The sequence below is a fragment of the Apium graveolens genome, chromosome 4 (genome assembly GCF_009905375.1).
Source record: "Apium graveolens cultivar Ventura chromosome 4, ASM990537v1, whole genome shotgun sequence".
In the NCBI taxonomy this organism is placed as follows: domain Eukaryota; kingdom Viridiplantae; phylum Streptophyta; class Magnoliopsida; order Apiales; family Apiaceae; genus Apium; species Apium graveolens.
In genome coordinates, this window is record NC_133650.1 from 297,077,337 (window position 1) to 297,098,979 (window position 21,643).

Sequence of the window (21,643 nt, forward strand, 5' to 3'; positions counted from 1 at the left end):
GGCTAATTTACAAAAACTTGACGTTCTCAGTAGATTGCAATATTGCTGGAGCATTGCTAATGAAATCGAGATTGTGTAGCTAATAAAATGTACTAGAAAAACTGATGAAAGGAAAAAAAAACAATTCAAAATGATCTAGTAGTCGATTACGGGTTCACCAGGTGTCAGATTACGCTCTACGGACCATGGTAAATTAAAGTGTTTAGCCACTAAGAACTTGAAAATTTTGTTAACATTGATGTTGTGGATTGCACTTGAGAAGAAGAGAGTTGCTTTTATTGCCTTTGCGCATTCTCTTGCCTGTATTTAGTAGAAGATAGTTACGATATCAACACAAAAACACAGCAATTGATACTCTCACACACATAAACACAAACTGATAGTGTACCTCAACCACTATCGTCCATTGAAGATCTGGTGGAAGCCGGATAAATTCATCAAATTTGGTCCCAACTAGTATGGGAATTGCTGTCTGCAGTATGGCGAAGACATAATCATACACGTGCAAAATGAAATTATGGCCCGTTTGAGAAACTGAATTTCATTTGAAATTCTGGGTTTAATCAAATAAGCTGTTTGAGAATTTAGATTTGGATTTCATTTGAAATTCATGACATTCAAATATTAGTATAAACACGAGAATTTGAAATGACAACTCAAATCCTATCATTTAAAATCCCTCATTTGAAATGCAATGCAAGTTTCCAAACGCTCTCTTAATAAGAAATTGACAGTAACTTACAGCACAAAGAACAAAACCAAGCAATTGTAGAACTTAAACTGTAAGTTTTGTTTCTGTTGTAAGTTTATCTCCTTGAACATGAACTTTTTATTTTCAGAAAAGACTTGTTTGCATTATGAAATGATGGAAGGGCATATATGATATATATCAACTGAGCAACATCAGAGAATGCTAACCTGGTTCCATTTCCTTGCTTTACTATACCACTCAACTACGCTGTATGCACACAGAAAGATTGAGCTAGTTAATAAGAAATCATCGACATTGTTAATGTGCTGTAGCCTACATAGTTTCATACATCTGACCAATGAAATTTATGATTGATACCTATATAGTGTACACCGGCTAGTAAGATCAAACATGAACAAAATTGCTGCAGCATCTTTGCAAGCAAGCGGAACTTGGTCTGCTGATTCTTTGCTACCTACAGAAATTGACAGGCATATCACTTGGGTACTACCAGATAGGTTTTGAAAAGAACTTGTAAAAGTTTGATATCTTAATAGCGATTTCCTAGTTCTTATGAACACGCGAGTATTTAAAATTCTGCAATTGACTATGGCGAACAGAACAAAAAAGTAATACCTCCAACATCCCATATAGTAAAAGCAATCCTTGCTCCTTTAACAAGCAAGGATCTGTCTGTCAAATTCAGTCCTTTTGTTTCCAAGCATCTTGTCTCTAATCGTTCATCGTCTGCATACTTGGTCTTCAAAATAAAATTTGTAACAATAAAACCAAGGCAAATATGCATGGAAAAAAATAACAATATCACAAACCACTCACCACAAAGCTTGTTTTTCCAATTTTGCAATCACCTAACAAAATAATCTTCACTCTAATAAACTCGCAATCTGAATCATATCGACAAGATGCAGAACTCATCGCATACTCATCGTTTCCCTCCTCCGAAAAAGAAGAATGTTCGACCTTATTCAGAAGCTGGTAATCACTAGGCTTCCCTGTGGAGCAAAGAAGTATTCTGTCCCATAAAAACCTCGAATATTGTTTTAAAATTGTAACTTTTTCTGTAACCATTCTCCAACTAATGTACTTTCGAACCATGAAATGTTTGTTCACTTTCATATTGGTCTTTCATTGAGACTTATAGGCATAGCAGAGGAGAAGAAGATTTAGTTCTATTGTTTGTTTTTTTGCTACTTTGTCTAAAATATGTTACTTCCCTTGTTTCTTCTTGTTCAACGTGTTTTGAGGTGTATACAACTTATGCATTATTTTCTATTTATTATTAATATTTTAATTAAAAGTTTTTATGAAAGTGTACAATTTACATCGGGACTGTTGACCTTTAACTTTTTGTAATTTCAACTACTCCCTCCTTCCGTAAATACTTTTCCGGTTCGTCTTTGACACGTTTGTCAATTCATATTTTTTATGGTTAATATTTTTAATTTTATATTAGTGTTAAATATAAAAATTTCATTGAATTAAAATAATCATAAATACGAATCGAATAAGATCACTCATGACTATATTTGATCTTATAAATTAGACGTAATTATTTACCATAAATAGTGTAAAAAGTCAAAACCGGAACGTTTGCCGGAACCGAGGGAGTACCAAATTATTCTATATGGGCCGGCTTATTGGTGTTTACGTCTCTGGTTTTGTTTTGTGCACTTTTATTATTTTGCAAAGCGTTCCTTTTAAGAAAAAAATGTACTGTATTTTATTGTTTTTAAAAAAATTATTTTTAGGAAAACTGTTTAATATTTTTGTTTTTAATTCAAAACACAGTTATTAAATAATTTTAAAAATATATATGTAATTAGTTTACATTGTAAGTATTTTTAAATTTCTTTTATCACTGTAAGTTATTTTTTTCTTGAAGTCACTGGTTAATTTTTGTTAGAAGATAATTATAATAGAAAAAACAACAAAAAAGAGTAGTCCGGGCCCAATAGGCTGCACATTATAAAGCCCAATATCGATGTAAACGAAGATAAGTACACCCAACCCAAATAACTTGCACAGAAACTGTTTGATAAAATGCCTGAATGAAGTTCTGAACTGCTTGCTATTAAGATAGAATATACAATATGGGTTTTGTTGGTACAGAAAGCGAGTTGATTAGGGAAGATGTTGAAAATATAGAGATGAGGTTAAAGTGCTTTCTTGAAAAGCTCCAAGTAGAAAGCAGTATTCTTGATAAAATAGTCTATAAAAACAAGAATCAGCATAAGCACTGCTTATATTTTCATCATCTCTTGAAGGTTATATATTTAAATATTTAAATATGTGTGTTTGTACATTAATTAAATGAATTTATATGTTTTATTCTATTTATTTCTTGTGGTGTAGATTAGAAGTGATTTGAGGCTTCTGCATTCAGCTGGTTTAGAAGAAATTTTGAGCTCGTTGTTTGAGTTTATTAAGGAGAGAAGGTCTAAGCAGAAATTACAGCTTTTAGGAAGGTTTGTTTCACTCTATCATAGTACTGGTACCATTTTAATAAGTATGGTATGTATTATAAAATATTACTAGCACGTCGGAAATGACAAGTACTTCGACTTGTTTGTTATTTGGTTTTAGTATGGCATACAATATACAATGCACATTTGTTTGCAAAGATATTTGCAATTGTAACGCGATGCTTAACATTAGAATTTAGAGGAAATGGAGGAGGAGGACTTATAAATTGCTTGATTAATTTCTCATATCTGATATTAGCGATTGCTTATCTTCGTGCTGCTAGACATTGGTTTCAACTGCTTTAATTCTTATATTCTCCTCGATCTCCTTTCAGTAGAGAACAATTAAGCAAATTAGTTAGCATTCCTCAGTTTTTGAATTTATTTTTGGGAATTACTGTGCAACAGGTTAAAGAGGAAAACATGTGATGAAAAACATAATCTTTTGGAACGACTCCTAGGAGCTGCGCGGCTACTTTCTCAGGTGTTGTCACTTGTCAACAACAACATGGTCCTCGGTTAAACTTAACATTTTAGTGAGCAAACTGATATGTTTTTTAGCATATATGAGATCGTAGAAGGTTAAAATTAATACTGTCATGTGGTCACAAGTCATAACTCTTTTTTGAATGGTTTTATTTGATAAGCATGTTCCTGGTCATATCTTTTGGTAAAACACTTAATAGCTATATGCAATCACTAGTTCATTGATGCATTAGTTGATTCTTCACTTACTTTGACACTTGCTGTCTAAATGCAGATAGTTGAACCAGTGATGGAGGCAGCCACGTATCCTTGATTATTTATTGACCAATTACAGCATCTGAGTGTGTTAAGTAATATTTTAGATGTAATATCACAAATGAATTGGGTAGTTTGCACCTGGCGGTTAATATTAATAAGCGTTAGTAGTTGAAGGCTAAGTATAAAGTTGCATTATCCTTACATTAATGCTAAATTCCCATAAATTGTTATCTGCCACTGCAGGGTACCAAGAGCTTCAACGGATTGGATTTTAGGTTTCTAGCATATGTAAAATGATTTTTTATGCACAAGTTTCTTCACTATCAGATACAGAATATAGTACAAGAGTAACATGCTTTGTTTCCTAGTTAACTATTGCTAGGCAGATATCTATCTTGCTCGCCCAATCCTTTTTCATGGGCTTTTCTATAATGATTACAGCTTTGCTTGCTCGTCTAAGAGCTTTGGTTCAGCAAGTAAGCACTGTGCATATTCTGAGAGTTATTTGATTGTATTCTACTTATACAGTAAATGAAGTAAAGTTCTTAACTTTTAATGCTGTAGTTAGCAAAACAGCTGTAAATTAGCTCAATGGTCCTACTTGAACAATAATGAGAATGTTAGTTAAGAATTCTAGAGAGTTGTACTTGGTCTTCTTTAATATTATATACCATTGATATGGATCCTGATGTTATTAAAGTTCCAAGTACTTGTAGCTAACGGCAGAACATTGGATCTTTTTATTGAAAATCTGCATTTTTCTTTACAGATTCTACTTGATGTCATTATTGTGTTCAATGCGGCATCTTTTCTCTCTGTAAAGGGGCAGAACGTGGAATTGACCCAAGAAGGACTTGAGGTCAATCTTCAACTTGATAACTTCAGAAAAATATTCGTGTAGCCTCGTACATTCATTACAATTACACATTTAATCCTCTCATTCATTTACACAATTTGCAGTTATATAAGGATCTGTTCCCTACAAATGAGCAAGTTTTATATCTAGATTGTGTATGGGAGGCAAATAAATTCGTGTTGCATGAGATGACTGATGACTCCAAAAACAATGAACAGTTTATGAATGTGGAAACAATTAGGGAGGAACTGCTGCAGCATTAGAGCATCTATGTTCCTTGGAGGTAAAACAACCATGAAACGCCAATGTTGCCTTTCCCTCCTGATTCAGACCCTCTCCTAGTCTTGTAATGTTAAATGCACTCAGTCCAGCATAACATAGATAAGAAGTTAGTTATATGATTAATATTTGTAATGACCATTGTAATCTATTAGTTGAATTTTCACCAATTGTATGGCTACTTTCTTCTTGTTTACATTGGGATTATGATACTAGAACAATATCAGAACTCTATTCTTCAGCTGATCTTAGTTCTCCTTGTCAACTTAATGCCCTTGCACCTGATTTGCTGGACTGGCGTGCGAATGAGGCTGCTGTCCTCATAGCCATTTAGATAGGATTTTAAGATGGAAGACTTTTTGGCGTGGCTAGAACTCTAAGCAAGAATGATGATGTTGAAATTCATGTTTGCAGTAGCATTACCTTTGTGAACAGAGCTGTATTACTTGTCTTTCACAGAGTACAACAGACTGCTAAATATATTGTTTCATACTAAGGAACTAGCACTAATTCTTGTATACAGTTGTCTGACCATCATCAAGCTGCCTGATTGTTTATAAGAAAGTGAAATGAAGCTGAACAAAATGAACGATTGCTGAATCTGTATATAACAACCCCCCTTCCCCCCACCCCCACCTCAATACACACACAGAGTCACAGATCATGAATTTCACTTAAAAACAGCTGGGAAAGATTTTTTAAAATGACAACTGTTAATTTTTTTTAACTAGCTCGCTCCATTCGCGGGGTGTCGAGAGTTCGGACCTTGTGTACAAAATGTGTATGAGTGTGTTTAATTAGAAAAAAGTAACCGACTTTTCTGTTATTATTTTTGCCAATTTTCATAAAACAAAAAAAAAAGGAAAGAAATCTTGTGCAAGCAAAAACGGTACTACAATTTACTACAATTATTCAGTAAGGTTATTGTTTTCATGACTCGTTGGCATTAAAAAAAACATGGGTGCCCACAGCTTGAAGACGTGAGTAAACACCAAACATGACGTGTGTCAGATCTCGGGTTGAAGCCGCTTTCATTGACTTCATTGCACATATTTACTGAAAATGTCAAATTCATATAAATGCATGGCGGTGTCCCCACTAATTTAGTACCAATATCTACTGTACTACAGTACTAGCTTCATGTTAAGTAGCTTTATATTTTTATCCATCATCCATATTATAATTCTGGTAGTTGCAACACATTATTACTGCTTCTTATGAGATGGGCTTGTATTTTCTTGCTTAATTTCAGTTTCTGCTTGATTTGATGTCTGATCTTATCTCCATTTGCAGTTAATGCTCATTGTTCTACCTTCTTGGTAAGCTCAGCTCCTCCTCCTGTTCTTGGTTTACTAGACTTCATTTTTATACTCTCTTTTTATAAGTTTTTCTAGATCTTACTTGTTATTGTTTTATATATACAGTTTTGTTGTAGTAGAGGAGAAACTAGAGAGCTGGATATTTGTGTTGATGTAGTTTGTTGGTCTTGGTTTAATGAAATGGTCCTGTATTCATTCAACACCTCTTGAATCCATTAAAAATCTTGAATTTATTCAAATTGGTTGAATTTGATAAATTTAATAAGCATTGAATTCTTGTTGTTTACATTAAGATTGCTGATCTGCTTTCATCTTAACCATAGCTGAAACCTGAAACTTTCTATTAGGTATTTGCAATGGATGGGAGCTATCATGTTAATGTATTTATTTTGGAGGTTCTGTAGGCTTAGATTCTTTCTTTTGTTTATAGCTAAGCTGGTATTCGAAGTTGATGATTCTAGACTCCATTTTGTAGCTGTGTTTGCAGATTAACATTCCCAGAATTAGTTTTTAGTAGGCTTCAACTCATTCGTATGTTATTGGGTAATGATGTGGCCAAAAATTAGCATGTTGTAGATCCTGGAAATTGAGCTGGTGGATAGATTGAAGTGTCGGGAAATTGATTTTTTTTATGTAATTTAATTAGAAATGCAACTTTGAGATCTCTTGCTGTTTCTTTTAATTAATTAACAATAACTTTGCCACTGCTCGGGCACTCCGTGATTCTGGATCTCTTGCTGTTAATGCCACAATAGAATTACAACTTTTTGTCTTCACGTTTCCTTACAAAAATGTTGCTTTTGGAATCAGAAAGAATTTGCTTCTAAAAGGTTAGATTCCTGAGTTTTGTGAACATTAACTGTCACTTTTGTGACATTGCCTTTTGGTTATAATTGCACTTACTTTGTGGCTTGCGATTTCTCTCTATGTTCAGTTTTCCCTTTTGATACTTGGTATTTTCTTTAGTATGAAGCAATTTTATGTAATGTTTATCATAATAACTGTAGACACTTCCAGTTGTGCTACCAGCCTCTTATGCAACACCCACGTCTTATATATACATAATTCTACTGTTACAGGATTAAACTGCACTGACTTATAGAACCTCAAGTGATTGTAAAAGACTCCTGTAGAAGAAAGATTTTCATAACTCTGTGGAGCTCTGGTAGACATGGTCCACACATTGGAAGCTATCAAGGGTGGTGGAGGATCCATCAAAGTCGGAACAACTGGGACCATCAGCTCCTTAATGTCAAAGGAATTAGAATCTATGAGGCATGCACCCCGGAAAGCAATACCATCAAAAGATAAATCTTCTGCAGCTACCATACTAGCATCGGGTGGTATTGCATCGCCCAAAAGATTAAGACCAAAATTATCAGCAAACGAAGCAAGCAGTAGCCATAGCAGCAGTAATAGTGATAGAAACGATGACCTTGCAAGGAAAGAGAAACACTACAACAGAAAAAACCATAAAATTCCAATGCTCAACTCTGGTAATGTTTCTGTAGATGCAACTCCTATTAGAAAAAAACCAGACAAAAAGGGATCTTACTTAGTTGAAATTGTAGACATAAAATGTGGTCACCCTGATAGGGCATGGACAACCCCATTAGCAAATCGACTCAAAAAGCTCAGTTTCTCAAAGCTCTCAGAGAGCACTAACTAAACCTGCAAGATATTGACATCTGCTTTCAGAGACCTATAACTAAAACTAGAACTCAGATTTTGTTGATTCCTCTTCTCGACAACGTCCACCATAGAGCACATGCTTGGCAAGAGTCTGCTGCTTCCCCTCTTCTTCTTTTTTGGGATTGTAATTATGGAGCCAAGATTTGGTTTGGAGCAACTACTTGTGCTACCTTCATCTTGGAGTTTGCGGTCTAAGGGTTTCTGTGATATATTCTGGCCCTTCAGTTCCAGCTGCGTGAAGTACTCAATCTCCTGCATTATGAGAGATCCAACAGTGCCTCTGGTGCCTATCTGTACTGGAGTTTTTCCCGCCATTCTCTCGGCGATAGATGATGCATTAGTGCAAGATTTATGTATCATCTTTTCTACTGTAGGAGTGAAGGTAGAAGAAGCTTGTACTTGAAGTGAGGTGGTTTTAAGTTGTATCTTTGTCGGGTAATTGGCCATAGTAAGTTTGATATTGTGCCTAATGTTTCGCCAAGACTTCCTTTGTAATCTTTATATAACATGCAGATCTCTTCTATCCTTGTGATGGATGGGTGGTGATATGTTAACTGTGTTCATGTGTAGGTAGTGACTACATTTAAGTTGCTTAAACTCTCTGTACTATTTTCTAACCACCTGGCATTCATATTTTTGTCCCCCTTCTTTATCATGATTAATTGGTGTTTTGTGTGATTTATCTTAAAAGCTTCACAGTTTCTGCTCTGTCTAATTTTTTTTTTTTTTAAATTTTAAATGTTGAGCTGGTCAAATTGAGTAGAGTAGTACTCCATTCAAATACTTCTTATCTTCTATACTTGTATCATTTTTTTATGTTATCTACAATCCAAAGGGGGATAAAATGGGATCATATTGAGCCCTTTTGATTGGCAGGTTAGATGATAAGGAGAATTCTCTGCATTTTTGCTTGTTATTCGACATTAAATTTGAGGGATCATGGGGAAGATGTGATGTTTTTTTATACAAGATTAATTGACTTGCATATTGAAGTTATGACAACCAATTACTTGTCTAGTAGTAATGTTTCTCAGACTATTTCTGCTCTCTGTCTCTTATTTCTTTATGTTGCATGAATTACACCAAAATATGTGTGATAACTTTTGCTAATTATGTTAATGTTTGATTCCTCAAGAACAATGAGTTACAGACAAAACGATTTTCAGACTAGTTGCTCTGGATCTGAGCACCTGATGAATAACAAAAACATGTGCCAGCACACTCATTCACAGGATGGATGTATATTAACTATTAAGGGGACCATTTGATATATGAGATTTCAATCCGGTTAACGATAATGAGATTTTAGTATATATATGTATTGAAATCTCATATCTTATTCTCGTTTCCATAGTTCAATTTCTAAAGACCCTGATGGCGGTTTTCGATTTTAAAACCAGGCATACTATACAAGTAGTTAAATCATAAACTATTTGTACTCGTTTTTAAGTTGTGCATACTGCATACTGAATTGCTGATATTCGAATAAGCAACAAAATAAACTGCAATTACAAGCAGGCATTCATAAACAGCTTAACAATAATATTATAAAACAATTTTTTTAGGTCAATTTAAAAAATGGTACCTCTCAATTTCATTCATATCCTTGCAATTTTTTCTGTTTTTTCCCAATACTTTTCCAAATTTTTTTCACACAATTCATTTACCATGATCATATTTCATAAAACGGGCTTTGTGCTGCCGTCTGCAACCTATTTGACAAAAGTTCTCACCCACATTGTTCCAAAAGTTAAAGATTCTGATTCTTTAGTGAGAGATTCTTGCTCAAGATGCCATTGGGGAGGACTAGGGTTGATAGTTTTGTTGTTTGTACAGATTTTGTTCGACACAATGAATGATCGTATGTGCAGCTGCAATGTCTCGTGGAGTGTGCTACGAATCCACCCGCCAGTTGTAGTGTTTCGCAAGTGGTTCCCCAGGATTTACAACAGCTCTGATTTCTTGGCTAAAGCTGCACATTGCCAGTTGTTGCATCTCTATCTCAGGTCTGATCAACTGTGTAATTATTATATCAAACATTTTGCTCCATGAACATACTTGAGATTGTATTCCGCGAGTTGAAAAATGTAGGAACGGCAAATAGCATTTAGTTTATATGTAAGCAACAGACCCCTGGATTCCCTCCGTAGTAGATCTCTGTCCCACAACATTTACAAATCTCCTTCAATCCACAAGCAAATGCAGCCTCATTAGTCATTACTTTAAGCTATTCCGATAGAGCAGTTATGAATTATTTACAGTACGCCCTGGTTTAACAATCAAATGTAGCATTGCAACTGTATCTTGACTTGGAAAAAACCTCATTTTTCAGCTAAGTCTACCTTAATGTGTAAATTTAGCTTGCTCATGAATATTTTATGGTTCCTTAGACAAAACTGAATATTTTACACAAAATCAATGTTAATTATATACTATTTATTGGTTATCACTTTCTGTTTGACGTTTAGGTGTTTAATTAATTGTAAGTGATAAGGATGTGCAAATTCAATAATTTCTAAACAATTGTCACTAGTTGGGGCTTTATATTTGTAATGCTTTCAGGTTAAGTAAAGGTAATTGTTAGATGTATTATTATAGCATATGGGGAAATAGGTAACTGAGTGTGAAAGTATACGTAGCTTATCAGACCTATTGTAGGTCTAGCATACTAACTAACGAAGTTTGAACCTGTTTGATATTTATATATTACCTAAATCTTTGAGATAAGCATCAAGTAAATCCATGTACTAAACTCACAAAATATTAGCTAAGCCTTTACTGAAAATTACTGCACTGCAGAAGGATATTAAAAGCATTCAACACAAAATATATTTGATGGTGAAATCAAAAGGTCAGCAAGGCCGCAGATTTTAATGGCACGACCTATGACCTGACTATGGTAGATTCTCAATTTACAGTCTGTAGAAGGTTAAATTGGAGCTAGAGAAGTATAAGTAGGTTTTAAGAAAAGGATAGATGGCCTGATAAAATTCATGTATATGAAGTCAAATTAGCAACTTGAAATAAGTGACTGAAATAACTACATATTTTGCACTCGTCAGATTTCAAATTACAAGTGAGTCATATTTACCAAGCTAAACAATAAATTTATAAGTAATTATTTAACTTGTAAGTTACTTTTTAGATTAAAAAACATACTTTTAATTACCAGAGGTTGGAGGTTTGAGTTTTAGCGGAGACACAAAACTTCTTATATCTTACCTATTTGAGGTTTTTTAGCTCATTAATTTTTTTGACGATTTTAAGTACACTGTCAGCTCGCGGGGTCATTTTAGAAGCAAGTTCTTGTATCTTACCCTCCGAGACTATGTTCTGCAAGTGGAATACACAGGTTCTGTAATATGTTCTGTTTGGTGATGATTTTCTTCTTTACGATAATTGAGACCATGAGAACTATGCCTAAGATACTACAAAATTAAGTCTGACTTCTTTCTTTTTAAAACAGTTGATCATTTGTACATATACCCAATTTTAGATGATTACAATTTTAATTACCCTTATCATTTTGATTTTTCTACTTTGGAATGTACTTTTTATTTCATATCGTCTTCGTACTAGCATTTATGTCTGTTACGTTGTCAAATAATAATCATCTAGTAATTATCAAATAATAAGAACAACTTAAAGTAATAGCCCATAAGATAATTATGATTTTCCTACCGACTCTTTTGTACCTAAAATAGTAATGATTATTGATGTTTAAAAAATAAACAAGTTCTTTTTTTATTATTTATCTCTTGAGTATTTAGTTTATCTGATGCGTTTTTCAATTAATATATCAAAAAATTCCGGTGTGCCCTGAAATTTATCCTACAGCCGCTACCGACAGTAATGAAATCTGTGTCTCTATCAAGAGTCCTGAGGGGAAAATCTGTCACCATTCCTATTCACGCTTGTTAATAATCCTAGTTAGCCAGTCGGAAGGATTCTATCTGTTCCTTTTGTTTGGTAAGCTATTAAACCTCTGTTCTTTTATTAATTTCTGAATCGTTTCTCACACTTCTGTTGGGATAAGTTTGAAAAAGTATCTGAAGCAAAAAAAATTCTGTTGAAGCCTGAGCCGAACTCATCCCGTTTGATATATGGCATACGAAGATCTTTAGGGCTCGATTTCATCTGTGTTACTTTTATATATTGTGATATTGCTAAGTAATTTAACAACTATGAATTGGGGAACAAATCTGCTCAATTAATTTTATAAACGTGTTTACAGTTTACACCATTTGCTCTAAAACTGCAAATATTTAGATGTTCTAAGTGTGGATTTGTCTTCTTTTTTAGCTTTCTTCAATATATAGATAACCTTTCGAGAATCATTCTCGGATATGGAATATATAGCTAATCTATTTATGTTACTCTATTGGACAGGAATTTCCCTTTATGCACACAGATTAGATGGAATCAAGGGAAAAAAGGAGTAAGCAAGAGATTGATATAAGCAATTTTCTTCCTGAAGCAGTCTTCAGTAATATCATCTCATGGCTGCCGGTGAAGGAAGCTGTAAGAACAAGCGTTTTGGTAAAAAGTTGGAAATATGCTTGGAAGTATGTGATGCGTCTTGATCTAGATCCAGCAAGCATTAGTGAACAAAATGTCGAGCTTGCCAAGAGGGAGTCACAAAATGGTAAGGAGCTCACTCCTATTAGGCGCTCACGGGAATATCTTATGCGTTGCACGGAATTGTACACCTCTGTTATCCAGTCTATAAAGGACGAAGTCACCCACAGTCAAATTGTTCATTTTTCTACCAATATAAATAGTGGAGAATTAGAAAAATGGGTCGAAGAGCTTCTCATGAGAAAAAAAGTTAGAGCACTTTCTCTTAAATGTTTTGAGAACGCAATTATTGGCATAGACTATAATGTCGAACATTTGGGATTATGCGCTGGTATCTTCAGTTCTCTTGAGTGTCTTGAACTGACATCTTACAGACTCTTAGACACCTCTCCCTTCCAAAGTTGTGAAAGGCTCCGAACTCTGAAATTGAGTGGTTTGGTTTTAGGTACCAAATTAATCACTGAAATATTCTCTTTCTGCGAAAGTCTGGAGAAATTAAGTATGCTTCAATGTCAAGGATTTTCAAAACTGGAGATCTCTAGTGGAAATCTCAAGTTTCTAGAGCTGCCGTGCTTGAATATTGACAACATCAGTATCTCTTCTAAAGCTCTCACATCCTGATACTCTATAAGGTATATTGCAGATGGTCTTCTGTTGTCATTGATGCACCAGGAGTGGCTGAATTACAAGCTTACTGTAGTGCTGAAGGTGCCTCTCAAGAACTTAGAGAGTCGTATCTCACTCAAGAGAAGCTTCTTGAACGTTGCACTGGTTTTCTGGTACAAGTTTTTTCCTTTAAGTTTTCTTTGTTCAAAATTCCTAAAAGAATCTAACAAGCTGTCTTACTAAACTGTTTTTTCAGTCCTGCTACGAACGTTCCCATCCTCTATATTCTTGTCGAATGGGCTATGTAAGTGCATTCCATAATTTGCAAGTCTTATCTACATCTTTGGATTTGAATGATATAAGACAAGCGATTCTCTTATCCTACATATTCCGAGTGTGTTTTCAGTTGAAAAGGCTTGACATAACTGTGGAGGTATGTTTCCTGTATTATAGCTTGGAAGAAGACAGAAATCCATGGTAGGGTGTTTTGAAATATTCAGTATCTTGACTGCATACTTTTCTGCTATTTCCTTACACACAGGTTAGAGACCTGTGTAAGGTTGGAAAGTTATGCCATCCTGAGCATTTGTTTTGGGAGAAAAAAGGGATATCTGACTGCATTGCATGTTGTTTAAGAGCCGTGACCGTTCAGAACTTTAGGGGACAAGTTCTTGAAATAGAGTTTGTGAAATATCTCACTACAAGAGCTCCAAGAATGCGTAGAGTCACGGTGAAATGTGCTGATAATTGCACCAATAAAGAGATAACTGCTATCCGGAACTTGTTGTCATTTCCCAGGAGCCCTATGAATGTTTCAGTAGTGATTGAACCCCCTTCCCCCACAGCAGCTAGGTTCTCTATATTTTTACCTAATTTGATTATCTTTGTTGTATATGTATGAATAAATTTAAATTTTAATATTACACAGACGAGTCAGATTATAATGCAACACAAATCTGAAAATTTAGGTTTACTAAGATGGTACATGACGGTCTTAACTCTTAACCATCCAGCCAGCTGATGGCTAGTGAAACAACCCCCCTCCCCTGCGTGCAAACCCCAAGAAAATGGTTACTATAGTCTATGATGTTAATTTGAGATCATATCTTTTTATTGGAAAACTATATAATAACAAGGAAGTTCTCTGGGTTCACTTCATCTCCCCATTTTTTCCACTGTTGACAAAGTTTTCCTTTTTTAAATTTATTATGGAGGATTGGAATTTTCCTGCTTCTAGCACCTCTTTTCATACTTAATTTTTTTACTTTCGTATTTGTAAGTATCCTTTAAACAAATTCCAACTTAAATGGTACATGTGAATACTTAGTTGTCTACGTCTATATTAAAAATTATAAAAATATGAAAAACTAATCATGTAGAAATATTTCTATATACAAATCCCTTTTTTTGGTTTAAAATACATATTAGTGTAAAATAAACGGTTACCCTTTGACACAATGCAATCAGTCATAAGAATTTATCATTTCTTAGAGGACAATGAATTAAGTTTTGCATCCAGTTATGAACCTAGTTCATATAAGTAAAATATGGAATAAATAGAGATATTATTATAGTAGTAAATCGAAAGAATTCTGGTGCCACGCCAGAATTACAATAGATGGTGCTTCACCATCAGCGAGAGCTTCTCTGCTAAAAAACACTTATAAAACTCGATGCCTAATCTATACCTACGTGTTGGATTAAATACTATATCACTCTTCAATTAGATCCCCCAAATCATGCAGAAAACTTCATTTAATTATATAATATGTCATTTATTCTCTCAATTAAGTCTGCCAATTCTTCTCCACCAATCATGATGTATAGCTGACCAACTGATTATGCATCCACCCTATTTCCTTTCTTTTCACGCCTTTGATACGTTTTTAGTTCTTTAACTTTCCTTGGTCTTCAATGGTATGTCGCTATAATCGAGGGTCTAACAATACCTCCCTTCTCAAGACCAGCCTTGTCCTCAAGGCGAAATGAAAGAAATTGCTCCGTAATTGTGCCAACATCTTCCTATGTAGCATCATCCTTAAAAAGTCCTTTCCAATGAATTAGTACTTGTGTATTCACCATGACTAAGTCACGGAATGCCACAACAAATTGTGGCTTAGCTGTTGCAGGCAGCTCTACTTCCAGGCCTGCAGGTAGATGACCAGCCTGATGTTGATGTCCTATAACCCTTTTCAGTTGCGAGATGTGAAAGACCAGATGAATGCGAGAACCTTCCGAGAGTTGTAAGCGATATGCTACCGTGCCAATTTTCACAGTAATTTCAAATGGGCCATAAAAACGAGCAGATAACTTAGGATGGACACGTCTGGCAATTGTTTGTTGGCGATAAGGGCGAAGCTTCAAATTCACCCAGTCTCCTACCTCAAAAGAATAGTCTCTACGTTTCAAATCAGTTTGTTTTTTCATCCGATGTTGGGCCCTTTCCAAATTATATTCAAGTTGACGAAGAATCCCGTCTCGTTCCTCCAATTCTTGTGCCACCGCTTCCACAACTGTTTCACCAACCAAAAATTTCCTGATCGATGGCGGAGAACGATTATAAACAACCTGAAATGGAGTCATCTTAGTGGCGGATTGGAAAGAGGTATTGAACCAATATTCTTCCTAGTGTACCTAACGACTCCACTGTTTAGGTTGATCTGAAGCAAAACAGCGCAGATAAGTCTCGACACAACGATTCAATACCTTGGTCTGTCAATCTATCTCTGGATGGTAGGACGAACTCATTCTCAACATCGTACCCTGTAATTTAAAGAATTCAGTCCAAAATTGGCTCAGAAAATTAGGATCACGGTCACTCACAATCGATTGAGGCATGCCATGTAAGCGAGCAATTTCTTTAGCATACAATTCAACAACCTTTTTAGCTATATATGGGTGCTTCAAGAGCAGAAAATGACCACATTTCGAGAAACGATCGATTACCACGAACAATGTGTCATAGCCTTGCAACTGGGACAACCCTGAAATAAAATCTAACGATACATATTCCCAAACAATCGTAGGTAATGCTAGGGGCTGAAGTAGACCTGCTGGAGAACTGGTCTGATATTTGTGTTGCTGACAAATAATACATTCTGCCATATATTACATAATATTAGCCTTCATACCAGTCCAAAAAAGGTTGTTGGAGATACGTTTGTAAATACGAAGAAAACCTGAATGTCCGCCTGAAGGAGTTGAATGAAATTCTTCAAGAAATTTAGTCACCCACTCAGAAGTAGATGGGATAACCAAACGTCCTTTATAGAGTAGTTGACCATGAGAGAGGGTGTAACCTGAGAGTGTAGGTTGATTACTTTCCAATGCCGTCACAATTTTAGACAAGTACGGATCATATCTGACTGTTGTTGTTAAGATCAATGTATCGTTCCATTGTGGTCGAGATATGGCCGATAATTTTACCTCATCAGCCATCTTTAATGCTATTTCACCATCATCATCACAACGCGATAAAGCATCAGCCGCGTTATTGTCATTTCCAGGTTTTATACAAAATCTGAAATGTGTAGCCTAACAAGCGAGATAGCCATTTCTGCTGATCTGGAGTTGATATGCGTTGGGTTAAAAAATGTTTAAGGGTCTTATGATCAGTGCGAACAATAAACTCCCTCCCCAACAAATACGGTCGCCAATGGTGGACAGTTGAGACCAATGCTCTTTCTCATATGCTGACTTGCTAAGTGCCCGGTCAGAAATTGCCTTGCTGAAATAGGCTATGGGCCGATTATCTTGCATTAAAACAACCCCTATGCCTCTTCCGGAAGCATCACACTCCACTAGAAATGGTTTAGAAAAGTGGGCATGGCAAGGACAGGGCCTGTGACTAAGGCATACTTTAATAATTCAAATGCATCTTGAGTTTCCTGGTTCCAAACAAAAAAGTCTTTCTTGAGTAGTAAGGGGCCGAACAATTTTATCATAATCTCGAATAAATTTGCGGTAGTAGTCCGTAACACCGAGAAACCCCCTAACAGCCTTCACCGAACGAGGTATTGGCCACTGCTCCACATCTTTTAACTTTTCTGGATCCACAACAACTCCTGTGTTAGATATTATATGGCCTAAGTATTCAACTTGCTGCTGCCCAAAAATGCATTTCTTTCGATTAGCAAAAAATTGTTGAGAGCGGAGAGTATCCAACACTATCCACATATGTTCCAAGTGAGACTCCCAATCTGTACTATAAATCAATATATCATCAAAAAACACCAGCACAAATTTTCATAAATAAGGCCTGAATAAATCATTCATTATTGACTGAAATATAGTCGGTCCATTTGTAAGTCCGAAGGGGAGCACTAAAAATTTATAATGGTCGTCATGAGTTCTAAATTCCGTTTTTGGAATGTCGTTAGAGTGAACACAAATTTGATGATACCCTGCTTTCATATCAATCTTTGAAAAATAAGAAGCCCGCATAATTCATCTAATAACTCGTTTATAACTGGAATCAGATACTTATCTGGAATAGTTGCCTCGTTTAAAACACGATAGTCCATACAGAATCGCCAATTACCGTCCTTCTTTTTGACCAAAAAACTGGACTTGCAAAAGGGCTGCTACTAGGTTGAATAATTCCAGCACCCAACATCTCCTGCACCAAGCATTCAGTCTCATTTTTCAGGCTGTGAGCATATCGATAAGGTTGCACATTCACAACACTAACACCCGGTTTTAAAGTAATTACGTGTGATCGATCCCTCCGAGGAGGTAAACCAGCTGGTTCTTGAAAAACTCTGGCATACTGGTCTAACAAAAGGTTTACTGATCGTTGTTGCTCTTCAGATAAGTGTTGAAAAATAGAATCTATTGATTTCACAGAAGCCATAGCCCATAACACAAAACAAATTTCTACCTCTAAAGTGTTGAGAATAGATTTCAAACAAACTACAAATGTAGTTTAAGCTGGATCCTTATAATCTTCGTAGATACCCATCTGCATCAAATGTCATTGTCATCTTCTGCCAATTTACTTTCACCTCTCCCAATCTTTCAAGCCAAGCGATGCCCAGAATTAGATCCACCCCTCCTAATTTGAATGGATAACAATCTGTTGTAACATTCAAGTCCCCTATACTCACATTAACAGCTCTGCATAAGCTCGTACAAGGCACTGTATGCCCATCACCTAATTTGACTCCAAATCCCTTTGTTGCTATTACTGGTAAACCCATTCTTTTGACCAAGTCCGCTGAAATGAAATTGTGGCTTGCACCACTATCAACAAGGATCAATATGGGATGTTTTTGTAATATTCCTTAAATTTTCATAGTGCGCGGTCGTGTAATTCCTGCTTTAGAATATAGATGTAACTCCATTTTTTGGCACTCCATATTTGATAACGGCTCCATATCATCTCCTTCCTCCTGATTTGCCAATAAATCTTCTTCTTGATTCGCGACTGCAATCATAACTCTCAAATGAGCATTTGGGCAAACATGGCTTGTGAGAATTGGCCTTCACAACTAAAACATTGATTTCTGGCTCGCCGGGCTCTCATCTCTTCCGGTGAAATGTTCAAATTACCCCCGCTGCTTTGTTGGGGCTGGTGGGTTGAAAAAACTATAGTTCTTAGAACTTGTGTTGCCGCTTTCAATTGTTGGTCGACTCTATGTACTGGTGTTGGAGTCATGTTTATCATCATGTATCCGGATATGCGTGGAATTGGGTTGGGAATGACTGCAGATGTGGATGTTCACCCCATAGCTCTTCCTCAATATCTTTTGCCAACTCCATAGTTCGAACTAACTCCCGCGGATCATATACGCGTAACCTCCGTTTAATGCTCTCTTTCAGCCCGTTAATAAAATTTCCCACATACGCTTGTTCTGGTAGTCCCGGAATCATGCCTGCCACATATTCGGATGCTTGAATATATTCTTCAGTAGTCGATTCTTGTCGAAACTCCGCCAATTTCTCATAGGAGTTTCTAGATTTTGATCCTCCAAATCGTCTCATTAACTCAGTTTTCATCCCATTTAATTGCAAGCGACTTGCCTCGCAACCACTTTAATCAATGTACCGTTATCCCTTCCATGACAATGAATGCAAGCTTGACCTTCTGCTCCGTTTTTGTATTCTGGACCTCAAAATATTGTTCAGCTCGATACACCCAACCTACCAGATCCTGTCCGTTAAAGTTCGGAAGCTCCACCTTCATCACATCAAGGCGAAAATCATCATATTCGTCATGAGACCACATATTTTTAAAAGTAGATGACCTCCCTGCTTCCTTGTTGTGTTCCTTTGTTTGTTATGTGACTTCACCTGATGGGTCATCGAATTCTAAGAATTTTTCTTTCAAGCTTGCTAAATCTAGTGAATCGAAGATATCTATGATAGTTTCCCCTTTTAAATTATCTAGCTTGCTAAATACTATATCACTCTTCAATTAGATCCCCCCAAATCATGCAGAGTATCCATTCTTGAATTTATATAATCTGTCATTTATTCTCTCAATTAAGTCTACTGATTCTTCTCCACCAATCATAATGTATAGCTGACCAACTGATTATGCATTCACTCTATTTCCTTTCTTTTCATGCCTTTGATACATTTTTTAGTTCTTTAATTTTCCTTGGCCTTCTTTGGTATGTTGCTATAATTGGGGGTTTAACATATCCTATTTATTAGCCGTTAAGAAAAGAATTAAAAGTGCGGCACTGCAACTTAAATGGTACATGTGAATACTAGTTGTCCACTTATATATAAAAAATTATAAAAGTAATCATGTAGAAATATTCCTATGTATAAATCCTTATTTTTTTGGTTTGGAATGCATATTAGTGTAAAAATAAATAGTTACCCTTTGATACATTACAACCAGTCATAAGAATTTACCATTTCTTGTAGGACAATGAATTAAGTTTTGCATCCCTATTTACTAGCTGTTGAGAAAAAATTTACAAGTGTGGCACTGAAAAACCACCCACCCCCCTCCCCCCCCCCCCCGCGGCGAACAAACTGGATGTAAGTGCCTCAGAAATGTTAATCTGCATGTATGTTTGTACTTTGAGGATCCTCTGTGTAAACAATATATAGCGGAGATTGAATTGGTTACATCTAATCTTTAATCATGACGTAGATACAAACATTCTGGTTGAAGACGATGTATTGATATTAGATATTGTAAACCATTCTGGCATGCTTGAAGGGGCTAATAGTTGAGTATCTGGAGTTATGATTGCACATGTTCAATACCTTAATTGTGGTGGACCAGTACCTTTTTTATATGACTAACATATATTCCTTTTTTCAGGAGAACTAGCATTGCCTCGGGCAAACGAAGCAGCGTTGCCTGAGAGAAGAATACCGGTATTGCCTCAGAGAACATGGCCCATTATATATGGAGTTGTGAGCTTTTTTGATTACTTTCATGTTATGGAGTTGTGAGGGCCTCTCTTGATTACTTGTCTGCCAACTGACAAACCTAGATCATTTCTTCTAGTTGTACTGAGTTGTAGTTAATCCTGTGGCTCCTAATGAAAAAGAAATTGTTGATTCGTGTTGCTTTGAATTATACCAGATAGTGGTGTGAATTAGCATTATCTACCTGATTTTTGTCAAATATTTTTATTCAACACCAATTTTAGTGCCCTTTCACATTTTTGGCCACCTTTGATCTTTAACGAAGAATTGAGTTGTTTGGAAATGCATTTTGGTTAAAACTAAATAAATTAGCTCTCCAACATAATATTTAACATATTAAAATTTTCAAAATAATATATTCCATTGATTATATTTGTTAAATCACTGTTTTCCTTAAGTAAATAATATGGCTAATCACTTATAGTATATTAAATTAAAGTATCCATCTCCCCTCGAAATATTTCAGCAAACCATTGTTTTATATTATTTTCCTTAGCCATTTGAATTATTAGCATCAGAGTCCTTCCGAATAATTGTTTTTCTTATAGTATTTTTGTTAAATATGTGATCCTATTTAGATCTTACTTTAATACCTTAAAATTTTAGATGAATTGTTTACTTAATATATTATCAGAGTTTTGGCCAAAAAAATGACATTAGAGTTCAGGTTGTCACGAGAACTTGGGATCGACTCCCTGTCACCCCCAATATTCTCACAACTTATTAGGGGACACGAAAGACAAGGATGAACGTTCGTGATACACATTTCGACTGATGAACTTTCGAGTGAGAGAAATTGTTAAATATTTCGTTAACAATTTTTATTTAACGGCTTTAGGTATTGACATTGAAAATACTCTAATTAAATAAAAAAGATTAATTTTAAAACAAATTTAAAAACATTTAATTAATTTGAAAGAAACTCATCCGAGATAAATCTCAGCTGACTATGCAATCAGGTTAAGAACAAATGAACAAGCTAACAATTATGTGTTTTATCCCG

The 21,643-nt window shown here is 35.4% G+C and overlaps 5 protein-coding genes across 6 annotated transcripts; 3 read left to right on the forward strand and 2 right to left on the reverse strand.

Annotated features, from left to right (window-relative positions):
• Window positions 1-67: 67 nt before the first annotated feature.
• LOC141721287 (septum-promoting GTP-binding protein 1) lies at window positions 68-1,891 on the reverse strand. Its single transcript, XM_074524122.1, has 6 exons — window positions 1,529-1,891; window positions 1,328-1,451; window positions 1,070-1,166; window positions 919-958; window positions 389-472; window positions 68-300 (listed from the first exon to the last, which is right to left on the reverse strand). Exons 1-6 carry the CDS (start codon window positions 1,826-1,828, stop codon window positions 136-138), a joined length of 810 nt encoding a protein of 269 aa, XP_074380223.1. The 5' UTR covers window positions 1,829-1,891; the 3' UTR covers window positions 68-135.
• A 763-nt stretch (window positions 1,892-2,654) lies between these two features.
• Window positions 2,655-5,299, forward strand: LOC141721289 (uncharacterized). Of its 2 annotated transcripts, XM_074524123.1 has the most exons (7): window positions 2,655-2,976; window positions 3,065-3,177; window positions 3,583-3,658; window positions 3,935-3,963; window positions 4,301-4,394; window positions 4,688-4,777; window positions 4,879-5,299. In XM_074524123.1, exons 1-7 carry the CDS (start codon window positions 2,803-2,805, stop codon window positions 5,035-5,037), a joined length of 735 nt encoding a protein of 244 aa, XP_074380224.1. In that variant the 5' UTR covers window positions 2,655-2,802; the 3' UTR covers window positions 5,038-5,299. The 2 variants fall into 2 exon arrangements, with proteins under 2 accessions (XP_074380224.1, XP_074380225.1); XM_074524124.1 differs by lacking the exons at window positions 3,935-3,963; window positions 4,301-4,394.
• An 837-nt stretch (window positions 5,300-6,136) lies between these two features.
• Window positions 6,137-8,704, forward strand: LOC141721290 (uncharacterized). Its single transcript, XM_074524125.1, has 2 exons — window positions 6,137-6,372; window positions 7,452-8,704. The coding sequence occupies exon 2, from the start codon at window positions 7,544-7,546 to the stop codon at window positions 8,039-8,041; it is 498 nt and encodes a 165-aa protein (XP_074380226.1). The 5' UTR covers window positions 6,137-6,372; window positions 7,452-7,543; the 3' UTR covers window positions 8,042-8,704.
• A 3,776-nt stretch (window positions 8,705-12,480) lies between these two features.
• On the forward strand, window positions 12,481-14,199 carry LOC141719865 (FBD-associated F-box protein At1g66320-like). Its single transcript, XM_074522230.1, has 4 exons — window positions 12,481-13,196; window positions 13,250-13,421; window positions 13,505-13,681; window positions 13,790-14,199. Exons 1-4 carry the CDS (start codon window positions 12,481-12,483, stop codon window positions 14,147-14,149), a joined length of 1,425 nt encoding a protein of 474 aa, XP_074378331.1. The 3' UTR covers window positions 14,150-14,199.
• Window positions 14,200-15,270: 1,071 nt separating this feature from the next.
• On the reverse strand, window positions 15,271-15,831 carry LOC141719866 (uncharacterized). Its single transcript, XM_074522231.1, has one exon. The coding sequence runs from the start codon at window positions 15,829-15,831 to the stop codon at window positions 15,271-15,273; it is 561 nt and encodes a 186-aa protein (XP_074378332.1).
• Window positions 15,832-21,643: the final 5,812 nt, after the last annotated feature.

What these genes read in the sequence shown, in the direction of transcription:
- LOC141719866 (XM_074522231.1), bottom strand. Translation starts at nt 15,831, where the DNA reads ATGACTCCATTTCAGGTTGTTTATAATCGTTCTCCGCCATCGATCAGG.
- LOC141721290 (XM_074524125.1), top strand. Translation starts at nt 7,544, where the DNA reads ATGGTCCACACATTGGAAGCTATCAAGGGTGGTGGAGGATCCATCAAA.
- LOC141719865 (XM_074522230.1), top strand. Translation starts at nt 12,481, where the DNA reads ATGGAATCAAGGGAAAAAAGGAGTAAGCAAGAGATTGATATAAGCAAT. An exon ending in ATCTCTAGTGGAAATCTCAA is followed by an intron (nt 13,197 to 13,249) that starts GTTTCTAGAGCT and finishes TCTCTTCTAAAG; the next exon opens with CTCTCACATCCTGATACTCT. An exon ending in AACGTTGCACTGGTTTTCTG is followed by an intron (nt 13,422 to 13,504) that starts GTACAAGTTTTT and finishes CTGTTTTTTCAG; the next exon opens with TCCTGCTACGAACGTTCCCA.
- LOC141721287 (XM_074524122.1), bottom strand. Translation starts at nt 1,828, where the DNA reads ATGAAAGTGAACAAACATTTCATGGTTCGAAAGTACATTAGTTGGAGA. An exon ending in AAGCAAGGAAATGGAACCAG is followed by an intron (nt 473 to 918) that starts GTTAGCATTCTC and finishes GCCATACTGCAG; the next exon opens with ACAGCAATTCCCATACTAGT. An exon ending in AATGGACGATAGTGGTTGAG is followed by an intron (nt 301 to 388) that starts GTACACTATCAG and finishes TACTAAATACAG; the next exon opens with GCAAGAGAATGCGCAAAGGC.
- LOC141721289 (XM_074524123.1), top strand. Translation starts at nt 2,803, where the DNA reads ATGGGTTTTGTTGGTACAGAAAGCGAGTTGATTAGGGAAGATGTTGAA. An exon ending in AAATTACAGCTTTTAGGAAG is followed by an intron (nt 3,178 to 3,582) that starts GTTTGTTTCACT and finishes ACTGTGCAACAG; the next exon opens with GTTAAAGAGGAAAACATGTG. An exon ending in CTGCGCGGCTACTTTCTCAG is followed by an intron (nt 3,659 to 3,934) that starts GTGTTGTCACTT and finishes GTCTAAATGCAG; the next exon opens with ATAGTTGAACCAGTGATGGA.